At 44.2% G+C, this 17,771-nt stretch overlaps 1 protein-coding gene across 3 annotated transcripts in view; it reads left to right on the top strand.

The window, feature by feature from the left end:
- The window catches only part of ZFYVE9 (zinc finger FYVE-type containing 9), a 76,718-nt gene that overhangs the window by 45,991 nt on the left and 12,956 nt on the right, over window positions 1-17,771 (top strand). For all 3 annotated transcript variants that reach the window (XM_087719659.1, XM_087719657.1, XM_087719658.1), the window contains 5 exons: window positions 4,791-4,913; window positions 5,615-5,770; window positions 9,138-9,362; window positions 10,371-10,453; window positions 11,267-11,371. In XM_087719659.1, the coding sequence (XP_087575785.1) occupies window positions 4,791-4,913; window positions 5,615-5,770; window positions 9,138-9,362; window positions 10,371-10,453; window positions 11,267-11,371 (692 nt within the window). The remainder of the gene's footprint in view (window positions 1-4,790; window positions 4,914-5,614; window positions 5,771-9,137; window positions 9,363-10,370; window positions 10,454-11,266; window positions 11,372-17,771) is intronic.

Here is a 17,771-nt window from a genome sequence, read left to right as displayed (position 1 = left end):
CTTCACAAGGCCAAAGTGGCCACTGAATTGGGCTCTAATCCCAAACCAGACTCCGCTCAGGCCTCCTCTTCTAAGGATGATAAACAGGGTCTGTTTAAGGAACCTCCTTCCACCCAGGAGTTCATTCCAGTCCCTGACCTTTTTCTGGACGTAGTCCAACGACAATGGGTCCAACCTGGTACCCTGACCAATCCCAGCAAGGGGGGATAAATCTCTTTATTCAGTGGAGGACAAAATGGAGGAGGTTCTGAAGTTGCCTGAGGTGGAGGCTCCTGTAATGTCTTTGACCTCAAATTCTAACTTGCCTGCGGATCTTCTTGAAGGTCTTAAGGCCGAGGATAAAAGATCGGAGAAGGCTTGCCACAAAACACATGGCAGCTGCCTGGGCCATTAAGGCATCCACCTCGGCATCCTTTTTCACCAGAGCCTCTCTCCTCTGGCTGAGAAAGTTACGATCCAATCCACCTACCAGAAAGTCTAGGTGGTGCCATGATCTCACCAAAATCATCATGGCGATTGAGTATTCAGCGGATGCTTCGCTCAATGCAGTGAAGTTTGCTTCCAGGGCCCTAGCTTCCAATGTGTCATCTGGACGCCTCCTGTGACTCCGCCACTGGCAGGCTGATATGAAGGCAAAGTGGAAGCTAGCTTCTGCCCCCTTCAAGGGAGGACATTTGTTCGGGGAAGCCCTGGATAAATTCGTCATAGAGACAAAAGACAAGTGGAAAATTCTCCCGGCCACCCTTAAGAGGAATGAATGCAAGCAGTCCGGTTCCTTTCGTAGGCAAACCTTTCGAAATCAGGACTCTGCCCAAGCATCTTCCTCTTATCAGAGAACCTTCCACCAGGGGGGCGACAGGAATTAGGACAGGGGGTCCTTCGGATCCCGCGGGAGGCAGCATCAATCTTCTTTTCAAAAGCCATTTTGTGGGGGCCACAACAGCAACAGCAATAACTCTCACCAGTTCCGCAGGGGGGAGTGACTACCAGGGGCTTCCTCCCATAGGAGGTCGGCTACAATTATACGCCAACAGGTGGGAGGAGATCACCTCAGACAACTGGGTCCTCACCACGATCAGGAGGGGCCTAGATCTAGAATTTCTGTCCTTTCCCGAGAGAAAGTTCATCCGTTGTCCTACCCCCAGAAATCCGATGAAGCAGGAGCTCATGCAGGCGGAGATTCTCCATCTTCTCCAGATAGAAGCCATAGAGCCCGTCCCAAGAGAACAGGAAAGGCAGGGCTTCTACTCCATCCTCTTCCTAGTTCCGAAGAGTTCAGGGGGGTTGAGGGCCATCTTGGATCTCAAAAGCCTCAATCAGCATCTGGCTTACAAGAGGTTCAAGATGCAATCCCTCCACTCCATTCTGGATTGCGTGAGGGAGGGGGATCTGTTGACTTCCATATATTTAAAGGAAGCCAATCTCCATGTTGCCCACAGGAGGTTCCTGAGGTTCTGTTCTGAGGGGAAGCACTACCAATACAAGGCTCTCCCCTTCGGTCTCTCATCAGCGCCCAGAACCTTTACCAAGATCCTGGCGGTGGTGGCGGCCCACCTCCAGACCTTGCCCATGTGTCTGGAATCCTATTTGGACGACATAATTATTCATTCTGTTACACCAGAGCAGGCTCGAAGGGATGTCCAATTGATGGTCCAGACGCTGCAGCAACAGGGCTTCTCGGTCAATCTGGAGAAGAGCCAGTTTCGACCATCCACATGCATTCAACATCTGTGCGCCATCATCGACTCAATCGCCTGCCTTGTGTTCCTGTCTCCAGATCGCCTGACCAATCTGAGGAACAAGGTGAAATGTTGTCATCAGTCCAGGTCGGTGCCAATCGTCGAACTTTCCCAGTTCCTGGGGCTGATGATTTCTTGTCTGAAAATCATCCCTGGGCCCGTCTCCATGCAATGGTTTCTCCTGCCCATTCAGAGAGCGAAAACCAGCAACTCCCACAGACAAGTGCATCACTGAAGGTGACCCGATCGCTGGCTTGGTGGAGGTCCAAGGCGATTGTGAAGGGCTGCCTGTTCAGGGAACCAGAAAGAGTTGTGGTCACCACAGACGTCAGTCTTCTGGGGTGGGGCGCCCACTGCCAGAGTCAACTTGCCCAGGGTCAATGGTCTGAGAGGGAGGCCGCTCACAGCATCAACTGGCTAGAGCTGAGGGCAGCGCAACTCGCTCTGCGACACTTCTCTCACCTAATCGAGGGAAGACATGTACTGTTACTGACAGACAATGTGGCCACAAAGGCCCACATAAACAGGCAGGGCGGCACACATTCCAAAGGACTAATGAGGGAGACAGAGGCCCTGGGCAAGTGGGCGGAGCGACATCTGGCTTCTCTCAGAGCAGATCACATCTCCGGGACCAGCAATTGAGAGGCAGACTGGCTGAGCTGTCAGCGCATCGATCATTCAGAGTGGTGTCTACACACGGATCTGTTCCAGCAGATCGTGAGGAGATTCGGCAAACCGCAGGTAGACCTCTTTGCCACACATTCCAACACACAACTGCCACGATTCTTCACCCGCTACCATTCACCGTTGGTGGAGGGGACGAATGCACTGAGGTGCGGGTGGCCCCGGGGACTCTTATACTCATTCCCTCCTCTTCCCCTCATCCCTCAGGTAGTAACAAAGATCCTGAGATAGCGGGCAGAAGTTATTCTGGTGGCACCATTCTGGCCCAGGAGGTCCTGGTACGCAGACGTTGTCAGTCTCTCCATTCAGAGACCGTGGAGAATTCCTCAGGATCAAATCTCCCTCAGCCAGGGGGCCATCAATCATCCAGACCCTCAGTGGCTGCAACTAGCCATCTGGCACTTGAGGAGGACCTCCTGAGGAAACCAAACATCTCTGACAAGGTCATTCGAACTATCCAGGCGTCCAGGAGACCCTTCACGACCAGAATATACGATGCGACCTGGGCCGCTTTCTCCTCTTGGTGCAAAGATAGAGGCATTGTAGATTTCTCCGCCTCCGCCCCTTAGACTTTGGATTTCTTGCAGGAGGGGCTGGACAAGGGACTGGCACCTAGCACTCTCAGGTGTCAGGTGGCTGCTTTATCCACCATCCTGGCCAGGAGTTCTTCTTGTTCTCTGAGTCAACACACGCAAATCAAAAGTTTTCTGAAGAGTGCAGCGAACATCAGTCCAGCTACGATTCATCGTTACTCGTCCTGGAACCTTCCCTTTGTCTTGAAGGCTCTGACGGCCCCCCCATTCGAGCCACTTTGTACGACGAGCTTGCGCCATCTGACTATCAAGATGGCGTTTCTGGTGGCTATTACATCCGGCCGCAGAGTCTACGAGCTGGCGGCTCTCTCTGTCAGGGAGGATCTGTGTGTGGTCCATCCCGACGGTTATATTAAGACTTGACCCTTCATTTATTCCTAAAATCAATTCTATCTTCCATAGGTCTCAAGAAGTTATATTGTCTAACTTTTGTCCTAGACCTTCTAATCCTAGGGAGCGTGAATGGCATAAGTTGGACGTGAGGCGTGCCATCTGCATTTATGTGAAGAGAACCAGAGACCTTCGTCGTTCCGAAGCATTTTTCGTCTCGTTCCTTCCTGGGTCGCTTGGCCACAAGGTGTCATCTCACACTGTGGGTCGTTGGCTGCGTGCTTGCATCAAACTGGTGTATGAGCATCAGGGCAAGCCTGTTCCGGGCAAGATCACCATGCATTCTACCAGGAGTGCGGCCACCTCTGCAGCATGGTCGACCCAGGCTTCTATTCTGGACATTTGCAGGGCGGCCACGTGGGCTTCACCCACCGCCTTCATAAAAAACTATAAAATAGACACCTTTGCCTCAGCCGAAGCCTCCTTCGGAAGAAGAATTTTGCAAAGAGTCGCTGAGACTCCGGAGGCTCCAGTCCCCCCTGGGACTCAATAGCTTGGGCATGTCCCACGCTTGGACTCTCCAAGCAGCGCACTGGAGAAAGACCGTTGCTTACCTTACAGTGGTTAAATGCAGCACTGCAGGCTACTTCAGCTGACTGCAGTTCTGCAGTTCGGCTGTTCAAATCTCACCGGTTCAGGGTTGACTCAGCCTTCCATCCTTCCGAGGTGGGTAAAATGAGGACCCGGATTGTTGTTGGGGGCAATATGCTGACTCTGTAAACAGCTTAGAGAGGGCTAAAAGCCCTATGAAGCGATATATCAGTCTAACTGCTATTGCTATTGCTATTGGTCTTAATCCGCCATTCAGCAAACAGCAAAAGTTGGAATTTTAAAAAGCAGAATAGGAAGATTATAGAATAGCCAAGAAAACAAAGTGATGGATCATTCAACACATCAACTCATAATTCTCACTTGAGGCCCAAATGACCAGTCTCATGTTATGCTACTTCTATCTAAATTCTATCCTAATACAAGGATCATCCAAGACAAAGCTTATTGCAATAATATAAATACAATGCTAATTCATAGTAGAAACTAGGCATTTTTATAAAAAGGGAAGTATTTATTGAAGAGGCATACTCCAAATCTCCACTAGTGCACACCCAAAAGGGTCATGTAAAGAACAGGAGAAAAAAAAAAGCTTACAAAAAGGAAGATTTCAATCAGGTGTTGGGAAGAAATTCCAAATGACCTTGTTCACCTGGCTAAACATTTGGTACAGATGCTTTAATTTGGATTCCTCACTCCCTACCCAGAGGATGGAGTTGAATTTGATAGCCTAAATTTCTATTTCTAATATTACTATTCTAACATAATAGATTTTCTTGTACACAAAACCTTGTACATTTTTCAGCAAATGATACATTATCTTTTTTTGTTTTAGATTATACTGTAGAAGAAAAACCATCTCACATATCAGTGATGCAACAGCTGGAAGATGGTGGCCCTGATCCTCTTGTATTTGTTTTAAATGCAAATTTATTGTCTATGGTTAAAATTGTAAATTGTAAGTCCCAATTATTTTGAGTAGATACAGTATATCTATCTATTAAGTACACTTATGCTCTGTTATATTTCTACTAGCGAACAGTTATTCTTCATTAATGGTGGGCAGGTTCTTAGTAGATACTGTTAGCCGAGTTCAGAAAAAGTTTGTAGGATTTTTGGGGGAGGAAGAAATTAGGGACACATTTAGAAATTTTAAGGGTCTGCTTATATTGGTAATATTGATTTCTTGACTCAGGAAAATGGCAATAATGTAATAGAGAAGAATCTCCATTTAATGTTCTGAATAATAATGAAATTGTTAAAATCTATTTCTATTATCAAATGTGTAAATCTGTTTACATCTGATAAAATTTCATTTAATTTTTAACAGTTGCCGTAGAAGAAATGACATTAGGTTAGAATGCAATATTATGTGGCTCTTTGTAAGTTTTCTTTTAAAAATATTTTAATTAGAAAAATAACAGAAGAAAAAAGAATTAAATATATTTAGGTGTTATTAATTATTGTGTTGGTAGTTTTTATTCTGTACTTTTATCACTTAAAGTCTTTACTAGGGCAATACATAAATATTGTAAGTAAATAAACTCCTGACCAGTGTTCCTGATCCTTATACATACCTCTTATGCTATAAAATATTTATTTTGATAAACAAATAGCATTCTATAGTGTGTGAATGCACTTAATACTTATTTTTTGCAGATGTGAACAGGAAATGCTGGTGCTTTACTACAAAGGGAATGCATGCAGTAGGCCAATCAGAAATAGTAATTCTTCTCCAATGTTTACCTGATGAAAAATGCTTACCCAAGGATATTTTTAACCACTTTGTGCAACTTTATCAAGATGCCTTGGCAGGTAAAACTAGCCATTTTAAAAAATATGATGATTGGTGGCACCTTTTAAAAATGGTTAAATAGTCCTTTCGAGATTTTGAACCCATTTGGAATATTTGAGGAGATTGGGAGCATCCATCTTGAAATAATTGCCATAGGGTATGTCCATTTACAAACTAATGGAACCATTTTATTATATCATGAACAGTTTCTCCCATTCTTTACTACTATTATTTAATTGTTTATTACATGCAAGAAAGTAATGAAGAATTGGGACAACATAGCTACTTATATAGCTACTTTACAAGGTATTCAGTTAATAGCACAAATTTCTAAATAATATTAGCTCCCCTCTAAAATTGGTAGCACAAAGTACTGCTCATGGAAAGAAAAAAAGAAAGAAAGAAAGAAGGAAGGAAAAAGAAAGGAAGGAAAAGAAAAAAGAAAAGGAAGAGAAGGAAGGAAAGAAAGAGAAGGAAAGAAAGAAAGACAGACAGACCTCCTGTGGATTAGCATTTGCATCTTGTATGCTTGCAGAAAACTCAAGAGTCATACATGCAAGTTGTTGTTTTTCTTGCTGAAAAAAGTAATTCCACCTGTGAAGGGAGCCTTACAGACAAATTTGAGAAACAGGATTTGGGGATGGAATAATTTGTAATAGCCAAATTTTACCTGGATAGGATTCAGTATTTTACATTTCTTTAGTTCACCCAAGTAAATTAATTCATGAATTATGTGTTGGATTGTAAAAAGTATTGCTTTGTGAGTGGATGAACTTCATGATTCATAACCTCCTATATACATTCATTTAGTAATGCACAAAGCATACTTAATATCTATTTTGACATTATAATATGCAAGAGAAAAGAAAGCATTAGATTAACCCAAAGTTTATCACAATCAGCTTATTATCTGGCACAAATGCAATAAATCTAATTATTTCCTCATAGTTTTTCATATATAGAAAATTTGCTTAGAATAGAAGTATTATCCATAATTATATATACTTTTCAATGGTTTAAAAGAAGGCAGGATTGGTAAAGGATTTTCATTATAACAAAGGGATTTTTTTTCAGCAGTAATTAGGTTACTTTGTGATAAAAGTATCTGTTAGACCCAGATACTCATACCCAATTATATCACATGGACTATTCTCAGAATAGGACTAGGCTACGACTAAGCTAGCCCACAGACTCTTCTGTGGTGAAGGACTTGTCCAAATGTGAATATTGAGTTAAGGTTCCTCTGTCATATTGAAACAATTCCAGGTTCCTTATTGGAATTTCTTAAGTTTCTGTTTGAGGCTCTAGTTTGGAAATAAGAAAAAACATTAAACAAATGCTTTCTTAATAGAAATGATTTGCATTATTTGCTTTTTTGAGCATATATACCTTGAGACAAATATGTAAAACTGTCAGTATAGCAACTCAGATATGGTATGCAGATATGTGTATTTTGTTGAATGACTTGCCAGTTGGGTTTAAGCTTATCGCTTTCCAAAATGTCATTCCAAAAGGAATGCAAGCAGCACCTTACTGGAATTAAGATGGGAAGTAAGAAATCATTTTATTTTTTTTAATAGTCAGGATTCCAAAATGTAATCAATTAAAAAAACATATTCAAAAAAAATTATCCTGGGTGATCGGATTGTTTGAACCTGATAAAATTTATGATGTATTATAGAATAGTGCCAGCTTGCATTCTGTTTTGATTGTCATTTGGCTACATTAAAGTTTAGTTCCTGCCTCGAAATCAGTGAACTCTAGTTGTTTTTTGAGAGGAGGGGGCATTATTTAAGAGTGGAGATGAGGAAGTCCATCTTGCTTCTTGTCTATTACTAGGCACTATAATGCAGGGATTTTATTCTGACAATATTTTACAAGGCTTTGGCTATAGAGTGAGTAGAAATAGATACAACACACTAGCACTTCCTAAATAGTCTGGAGGAATCACTTTAGATTTGTGACCAGCATACTTGTGGTATAACAAGCTTTCTTTTTCTCTCTGTTCTATCAAATCGCAGTAAGTTGTAACCAGAGTTGTATATCTTCTTTATGTAAACTTCTTTAAGAGTATTATGTAGACTCTTACCTCCCACAGACCCATTAGATCTCACAGGGTTGGCCTCCTCCGGGTGCCATCTACCAGCCAATGCCACCTGGCTATTACCCGGGGGAGGGCCTTCTCTGTGGCAGCTCCGGCCCTCTGGAATGAACTCCCCGCAGGGATTCGGACCCTCACCTCTCTCCAGGCCTTCCGAAAAGCCGTCAAAACCTGGCTTTGCCGGCAGGCCTGGGGGTGATGAGTTCCCTCCCCTCTCGACATGTATGGTTGTGCGACTGTTGTCTACTTTTATTATTTGTATTTTGTCTTTTTATGTTCCCCTTTTTCCCCCTTGAATTGTTCGCCGCCCTGAGTCCTCCCGGAGAAGGGTGGCATACAAATAATAAAATAAAATAAAATAAAATAAACTCTTAATGTCTACTGTAATGAGTTGATTGTCATTACTATTTTAAAACCAAGCTGGGTTGGTTTACCCTAACCAGTCTAATTTGGAATCAAAATCTACGTTATTCCTGGTAGGCTATCAGGGTTGTAAGCAAGTCTGGGAATCCCAAAAGAAGCCAGTGGCCTTTATTCTTTGTTTTGACGTAAGGGATATATTACTTCAGTCAAAGTATACTTCAGTATGTGTAGAGCCGAGGTGGCGCTAGGGTGCAGTACTGCAGGCCACTTCAGCTGACTGTTATCTGCAGTTCAGCGGTTCAAATCTCACCGCTCAGGGTTGACTCAGCCTTCCATCCTTCCGAGATGGGTGAAATGAGGACCCAGACTGTGGGGGGCGATATGCTGACTCTGTAAACCGCTTAGAGAGGGCTGAAAGCCCTATGAAGCGGCATATAAGTCTAACTGCTATTGCTATTGCTATTCTTGTTTTCCAGCTTATTAAGTGTCAGGCTAGACTTGTATGTTAATGGGTTGTTAGAAATAATAATTAAGGGTGATAACTAAAGCAAGAGAGTGTGAGAAGTTTAATGAATTTATTCATAACTAAGCATATGTAATTCATATATTTTATTTTTATACTTTTCCTAAATATTAAGATACTTAGATTCCAGTATCAGCTGTCAGTCTTCTAGATACACGAATAACCTTTTTGGAGTAATATTGTTTTGAAATACAAATGATATGTTAATTGTTGCAATGTTAAGTGAATAAAAGACCAATTTGCTTTTGCTTTAGTATGTTAATTAAAATTTAATATTAGTCTGTTTTAACATTAAATCATTTATTTTGTTCTTTGATTATTAGTAAAATAAGGATTATATGCAATTTTCTGTTTTGGTGGTATATGTACCACTAAAGTAACCATACTTTTCATTTTGTAGGAAATGTTGTGAGCAACCTAGGACACTCATTTTTCAGTCAGAATTTCCTTAGTAGCAAGGAGCATGGTGGTTTCTTATATGTTACACCTGCGTATCAGTCACTGCAGGACTTGGTGCTTCCCATCCCACCATATTTATTTGGGATTCTTATCCAGAAATGGGAGACTCCCTGGGCTAAAGTCTTTCCAATTCGACTCATGCTAAGACTCGGAGCTGAATATAGATGTAAGTCCTATTTTCAAAAAATTAGAAATATTTCTTATACTACTTTGGAAAAACCTATGGAATGACACACAGAAGAATTTGAATCTTGTTTGTGTGGTAACACTTTTGGGTAATAACATTTTGATTTTTTATTTTGGCTCTATTCTATGAAATTAGTTTCTTTTGTTCACATAAAGGGAACCGGGTATAGTTCCAACATTAAATTAAGCTATAATACAACGTGCTTGCATAATATGTTCTGTGAACTAAGCCACATTGTTTGTACAGTGTGATTTTATCTTAGCTTGATGTGTGAATCCAGCAAATGATACCTTATTCAGCAAAACTGACTAGGGCAAATTGCAAGTTAATCATTAGATCAACATATTATGTGGACATAGGTTTTGTTTTTTCTTGACTTGAATCTAATAACTTTAATTTTTCTTTCATTAAAAATCTTTTTAAGTTTTAAATAAATAATATTTCATGTTTTTTCTTTATGTATGTGTGCTTATTACACATTTATTTTTTATTTATTACACATAAGAATTACAACAAGGCAAATTTAGCCAACTATATTAGTAGCATATTTATTAATGAATATAGGGATTGAGACAGTTTGTTTTCTGGCCTCCATTCAGTGTTTCTTTTGTATGTGTAATTATTGAAGAGGCAAATGAAACTTAAACCAATTTAATGATTAAATATAGATAAAAAGACTGGTTCGTATTTGCAGTTGTTGTGTGTAATACATAGCAAGTGCTGCGGCAAAAAGCTGATATTTTAACCCAATATACCTCTGGCGTTTTAACTCAGCACAAGGCACATTTATTTTAATAAAAGTTCTTGCTTAACCGAGCACTAAAACAATATGATTCCAGTTGCCTATTTATGTGTGATAATATAATAATAGCTATTCTTTTACTAAGCTTGTTAATCTTCTATGTCTACTTTTCTAGCAACATATATAAAGCTGTTTAAGTAAACATTTCAGAAACTAAATATGAATTTTTGGGGGGTTCTTTTTAGTATATCCATGTCCACTTTTCAGTGTCAGATTTCGTAAGCCATTGTTTGGTGAGACTGGTCACACTATTATGAATCTTCTTGCAGTAAGTGATAATTATAAATATTTATTTTTCCTTTGCTCTGCCATATTTAATAAAGAAACTGTATGTTTTGGTATTCTCATTTACATGTACACTTATGTTAAAAATTCCAGAATTGGATTACAGGCTTTTTCTTTTATTTGTGTATATATTATTAAATGTATGACCTTAAACGTATCTTAAGATTTGAATTGTATCTTCCTATAGCTAAAGATATACCACTCATATTAGCTACACTCATGTTAAGGTGTAAATAAAGGAAGATGTTTTAATGGTATTTCTAAATTCAGAAGACATAGGTATGTTGCCTAAGTAAAACTGTTGCTTTCTGGAACCAAAATAATACTTTGGGTATATCTTTTTCTACATTTAAAAGATTGGTGCTAAATTTAAATTCATTCATGCTAAACAAACAGTGTAGTCTCAGTATTCCAAAGCAGAGTTTCGGAAGAAAGGTTGGGTGGGAGGAAATAGCTAGTCACATATAGGTACTACCTTTCTATTATCAGCTAAGCAAGAGGCATCTCGTTTCACTCATCAGTTCAATATCTTAATTTAATTCTGTTGTACAGTTGTCATTTAAGTATCTCACTGGAAATGATTTGTTATCATTTATATATCTTTGATTTTTCATATTGCCTCTGAAATCAGCTGTATGTTTTGTTATTATTTACAGAATAATAAGATGGCAGTTATTATAATAGAATGTAATGCAGCATGCTTTAAAATATTTCTGTAAATTCATAATATATGAAATGTTAAAAGTTTAATTATGATCAGCAGCTATCATGATTTTGGTTATTCTCTGTGTGGCAGGACTTCAGGAATTACCAATATACATTACCAGTTGTCCAAGGCTTAGTGGTTGATATGGAAGTCAGAAAAACAAGCATAAAAATTCCCAGTAATAGATACAATGAGGTATGTGGCATAAATAGATATAGAATATACTTAGTTTTGAAATCCACTACAAAGATAGTTTTATTAAATTAAATTCTTATTCATATTACTGTTGTCTAAGTGCTTATTTTAAAAAATGACTTGTTTTACTATACTTTACAAGTAAATCCTTTTTGAATTAATATACCTGGTAAATATACTACCAAATGATGAATAATATTTGTGTTTTAAAGACTGTCGGAGAAAAATATATAAAAATAATTTAGCATTACCTTTGGCATGATTTTGTTAAGGGCTTCCAATGATGAATTAAATTTGTGAACTGTTTATTGTTTATCTATAATCCTATAGTACTGTATCCCTTAATATAATCTGAATATTTAAGATCTGTTTAAATAAACAACACCCAAACTTGCCATGTCACACATTGAGCCACCAGTCACTATTTTTTTTTGGGGGGGGGAGTATGTGATGCTTAGAATTAGTGAATAGTGGCACCTTTTTTGTCAGAACAATTTCAGTCAAACATTTTCCATGCCTGTTGATCAATCTTACATATTAGCTCATCTTGGAGATAGTTAGACCTACAGTATTGTTCTTTGCTGCTTCAAGTCATTGGTGTTTGTGGGTTATATTGCATGAATTATTCACTTCAGTTCATGCTATAGTATTTCAAATTGGTTTAAGGTCAGTCATTCCAAAGTGTGGAATTTCTTGTGCCTGGACATTACATTTTAGTGTAAATTTATTCATGCATTTAAGATTGTAGTCTTTCTGTATGACTCACATGTATTTAAATGTTATCTTATCAATGGATAAGATAAAAGTCATATTGCCCTGTAGAAATTGCAGATACAATCTAGACACCATTGATTCCCTTGATTACTAGCAATTTTATTTTCGTCATCATACATTATGGTTGGTATGATGTTCTATTGTTAGAAAGCAGTGTTTTGTTCCTTGAATATGGATCAAGAAAGGGCAAAGCCTCTGGCAGTGATACTACTGCCATTTCAACCATGTGAGCACTGATGATATTTTTTTGAAGTTTGCAGAAATCTCTCTTAATCAATGATTCACTTCCACTTCATGAAGAGTAAACTCTAATTGTGAGATCTCTCACTCAGTGTCTCATAGCCTTCTCCTGTGTGCTGCTTGGGGAATCCAAGCATGGGTTAACTTTGTCCATTAGCCTAGAGACTGAGTTATGTAAATTGGTGACCACGCCTCCTCTGACTGGATGGGTCAGTTTTTTAACTCAGTCCAGCCAGAAGAGACGTATACCAATTTTCTCCAGACTACTGAGACAAATTTATGCTTCAGCTTGGATTCTGCAAGTGGATGATTGTGACTGTGTATTTAACTTGTTATTGTGAGGCAAGGGAAAGGAGGCAGTTCGCTGCCTGCCCAGTCCTTCTGTCCCTTATTCTTTTGTGGCAGGTAATTTCCTGGCTTTTGCAGCCGTTACTTTTGGGGCTTGAAAGCAGGCTCTTGGAGCCATTGGCTTGAGGCTTGTCGGCAGGCTATCGAGGCCGTTGTTTGGGGCTTGATGAATGGGCTGCCGCGACGAGGTTATTGCCGTTAGCTCCGCGGCCCACGCCTAAAGCCTCCCAGTCATGTCGGATGTCCGGGAGACACCTGCAGTTCGCGGCGCGGTTTATCCGGAAGCAGCTGCGTACCACCCGCCGTTCACGGCGCGGTTTATCTGGAAGCAGCTGCGTACCACCCGCCGTTCGCGGCGTGGTTTATCCAGCTCCTTGGTCACTGTTCGTGCCGGGAGTGCGCTGCCAATGCCGCTGAATCGCTCCACGTTGTGGAGTCTAAGGGCGGTTTGCTGGCTGAAGGGCAGGTTTAAATTTGGTGCCCGAGTTGCGGTCGCCATTTTGGGGCCGTTTGTAGCGCATGCGCCCTAAGCAGCCAAGATCGGGGCGTTGTATTTCTTCGCGCCCAAAAGGCTGCTGAGTCATTGCCTCTCCCACTTCCCTCACTTCGGTCCTGGTCGCCCTGGTGAGAGGATCGTGCTACCTTTGCTGACCACGCGGCCCGCCTTTCTTGCATAGTAAAACCTGTGCTTTTTGTGCTCTTTGAGTCTTTTCACTTCTAAAGTTACAATGGCCAACCAATCCACCTCAGGAGGTACAGTAGAGCCCTCTACCGATGCCCAGCATTCTGCCCAAGCGGGGGTTAGCTCGAGGCCTGGCAGGGCCGCCTCTAGAGCCACCAGTCAGAGGACCAGGGAGACCTCCGGGGCTCAGGATAAGGCCCATAAGAAAAAGGACAAATCCAAATCAGCACCTAAGGTCTCTGGGGAGGGTAGGAATTCTCCCCCCACGCTATTGCCTCAGCGTGTTTCACCAGCTCCTATTCCGCAGCCAGTAGGACACCAGGCCTGGTCTCCTGATCGCCCCCTGCCTCCTATTTCTGAGGCTGGGGGGGTGGGGGGTGGGGATCCAACTTCTCCCAGTCATTACTGAGACCCATGCGGTCTCGGCCTACTCGCTGCCACGTGCTGGGCCTTCTGCCACCTTAACCCCTACTGCTGCAGGCCTGAGGCCTATGGAAGGCCATGATCAGGCCTATGGAAGGCCATGATCAGGGCCTCCAGACCTTTACCAGATGATTTCTGCAGCTATATCCAGGGAGGTGGATGCTGAATTGCTCCATAGGAATCAGGCCCCTGTTGTTGCCAGCGCCCAAGGTGGGCCTACTCTCCAGGCTCCACAAGTAGATCTCCCTGATCTTCCAGCTGGGCCTTCTTCACCTCTTCCCTCTACTTACAGCGAGGATTCAGCCTTGGTGGAGGAAGGGGAAGTGATAGATAGGGATTTCTCTGATGATGAAGGCCTGATATTTGATCAGCCTAATTCCTCTGGCCTGTTTCGTCCCACGCTATTCAAGTCCCTCTTATATAAGGCTAAGGCCACTACCCATATGGGGGAGGTGGCCCCTAAGGACAGTTCTGTAGTAGGCCTTGATACTACCGAGCGCCTCTTTGCTGAACCAGTCTCACTGCAGGAGGTTATTCCTTCTCCAAAGCTCTTTCTGGATCTTATTCAAAAGCAATGGGACCAACCGACTGCGGTTGCCCCACCCAGCAATGGGGACAGGAAACTATACATTTCCACTCCTGACTTGGAAGGTATTTTGCAATTCCCAACTGTGGATCAGCCAGTAGCTGCCCTAGCCTCCCCTGCTCTAATTCCATCAGAAATTTCTGAATGCTTGAAGGTAGAGGATCGTAAAGCTGAGACTGTCATTCGTAAGACCCCCCAGGCTGCGGCTTGGGCCTTACATGCTGCTACTGCGGCATCGTTCTTTAATAGAACTTCCGTACTTTGGCTCAAACAGTTGCAGGAGAGACTGGCCCCTGATGAGGTGCGTCTTCACCAAGACGTCATCAAGATTATGGCTGCCCTGGAATTCTCGGCGGATGCCACTCTTAATGTGGCCAAGTTCGCTTCTCGAGCTGTGGTGTCCAATGTGGCGTCTAGACGCCTGTTGTGGCTCCGCCATTGGCAGGCGGATGTTAAGTCTAAATGGCGCCTGGCGTCCACACCCTTCAAGGGCGGTGCATTATTTGGATCCGTCCTTGACCCCATACTCATAGAGACCAGGGACAAATGCAAGGTTCTCCCCTCCACTGGGGGGTGCAATAACAGGAGACAGCAGCCATATAACAGATGGCACTCCTTTCGGGGCGGTTACTCTGGATACACAGCGGCTCCCTTTCTTCCCCACTACAACAGGGCCTTTCACCAGCCACAGGACCATGGCCAGGACCATGCGGGGGCCAGGGATAGGGGGCACCAGCAACATCAGGCGCAATCCCACAACAGGAGGTCATTTCGTGGATCTGGGAACCGGTCCTTTTGGAGGTACCAGTGACTCCCACGGGGAGGAGCCAGTGGGCGGGCGTCTCCTGGCCTTCGCTCATCAGTGGGCGGAGACCATGTCCGACGCCTGGGCCCTTCAGGTGGTGAGGCTGGACCTCACCCTAGAGTTTCTCTCCATCCCCCCGAGACGTTTCATCAGGTGCCCCGTCCCCAGATGCTCAGTGAAGCGGCGTCTCATGGAGGCCGAAATACATCATCTCATCTCCATCAGCGCCATAGAACCGGTTCCAAAAGGGCAGGAAGGCCTAGGGTTTTACTCAATCTTATTCCTGGTACCCAAGAACTCAGGGGGTTGGCGGGCCATTCTAGATGTGAAAAGACTCAATTGGTACATCAAGTATCAAAAGTTCAAAATGCAGTCCTTAAAGAGCATCCTGGCATCCATCCGCCAGGGCGACATGATGACATCAGTCGACATCAAAGAGGCGTACCTCCATGTGCCCATCCATCCGGCACATCGGAGGTTTCTTCACTTTCATTTTGCGGACCATCATTTCCAATACCGGGTCTTGCCCTTCGGTCTTTCCTCAGCCCCTCGCACCTTTACCAAGCTCCTAGCGGTTGTGGCGGCTTCGCTTCACTCGGTCCCGGTGAGAGTGAATTGTTACTTAGACGACATCTTGGTCCTGTCGCCGTCTCGGGAACAGGCCCTATGGAATCTGCAAGTAACAATGGACTCCCTGCGGAGGCACGGCTTCGTACTGAACCTCCCCAAGAGTCATCTGCAGCCAACTACATCGCTTCTCCACTTAGGGACCATCATCAATTCCGCCACGTGCGAGGTCTTCCTGTCCCTGGAAACACGACAGAGCATCCAGCGACTGGCAGCTCAGGTGTCAGCTCTCTGACTTGTGTCCTTGGCCCTACTCTCTCAACTGTTAGGGAAGATGATTTCCTGCATCAACATCGTTCCCTGGGCCAGGTTCCACGCACGTCTGCTGCAATGGTTCCTGCTCCCCTATCAGAGGTCTCACACCAGCCACTCACAAATCAAAGTTCAGCTACCGCCCAAACCTCTGAGATCCCTTCGGTGGTGGGCATCTTCCAAGCTCCTCAAAGGGTGCCCGTTCAAGGAGCCAGACCGCATTCAAGTTACGACGGATGCCAGCCTCTTCGGATGGGGAGGCCACGCTCTGAATTGGGTGGCGCAGGGTCGTTGGTCGGCTCAGGAGCTCACCAACAGCATCAATTGGCTAGAGTTCCGGGCCATCCGGCTGGCCCTGCGAGAGTTCCAGGACATTGTGAGTCACAACCATGTGCTGATCCTGACCGACAATGTGGCCTCCAAGGCGCATGTCAATCGCCAAGGGGGCATGTATTCCAGGGCTCTCATGTTGGAGGCGGAGAAATTGCATCATTGGGCGGAGTCCAGACTGCTGTCCCTTCGGGCGGAACACATATCGGACGACTCCACCGTCCAGGTGGATTGGCTGAGCAGGGCCACAGTGGATCATGCAGAGTGGCAACTCCACCCCGACCTCTTCCAGCAGCTCTCGCTGGTTCGGCTGTCCGGAAGTGGACTTGTTCGCACAGCCTCACAATGCGCAACTACCTCGTTTTTACTCCAGGTATGTGACTCCCGGGGCAGAGAGAGTGGATGCCTTGCGCAGTCCGTGGCCGGCCGGCCTTCTTTACGCCTTCCCGCCGCTGCCGATTCTCCCGACGGTCATTCAGAAAATACTGACGGAGCAAGCGGAGGTCCTCTTAGTGGCCCTGATGTGGTTCCGGCGCCCCTGGTATGCCGACCTTGTGCACCTGTCGATCTCACGCCCGTGGAGGATTCCGGACAACCAGATCCAGCTCAACCAGGGGGCCCTCATACATCCGAACCCCCAGTTGCTGCAGTTAGCCGTGTGGCACGTGAGCGGGCTATTCTAACCGACCTTCACTATTCCAGCACGGTCATCGACACAATCCAAGCGGCCCGTCGTCCCTCCACCACTCATATTTACGAAGCCACCTGGCAGGCCTTCTGCAGGTAGTGCCGCCGTGCCGGGGCGGATCCCCTTCAAGCCTCAGTGCCCCGAGTCTTAGACTTTCTGCAATCTGGACTTGACAAAGGCTTGGCGCCCAACACACTTCGCAGGCAGGTCACAGCCCTCGCCACAGTGATTGGGGGCGGTCAAGGACGTTCCTTGTCTCAACATTCACAGGTCAAAGCCTTCCTGAAGGGAGCAGCTAACATCCGACCTCAGACCGTGCACCGTTAACCCTACGTGGAACTTGACATTAGTACTCAGGGCTCTTATGGCCTCTCCATTCGAACCTATTGCATCCATCAGTCTTCGGCTACTGACTCTTAAGACTGTGTAGCTATTGTAGCTATTACATCGGCCAGGCGGGTCTCCGAATTGGCAGCGCTGTCAGTTCGAGCGGATCTCTGCATATTCCATCGCAACAGAGTCATCCTCCGTTTGGACCTGGCCTTTCTACCAAAAGTCAACACGTTATTCCACAGGGCTCAGGAGCTCGTCCTTCCGGACTTTTGTCCCAACCCTTCTCATCTGCAGGAATGCCAGTGGCATCAC

Source organism: Thamnophis sirtalis, unplaced genomic scaffold, assembly GCF_051295495.1.
Source record: "Thamnophis sirtalis isolate CommonGarterSnake01/CBP01778 unplaced genomic scaffold, rThaSir2_p1.2 scaffold_7, whole genome shotgun sequence".
Classification (NCBI taxonomy): Eukaryota; Metazoa; Chordata; class Lepidosauria; order Squamata; family Natricidae; genus Thamnophis; species Thamnophis sirtalis.
Note: the sequence above shows the minus strand (reverse complement) of the source record. Positions and strands in the feature narration are given on the sequence as shown.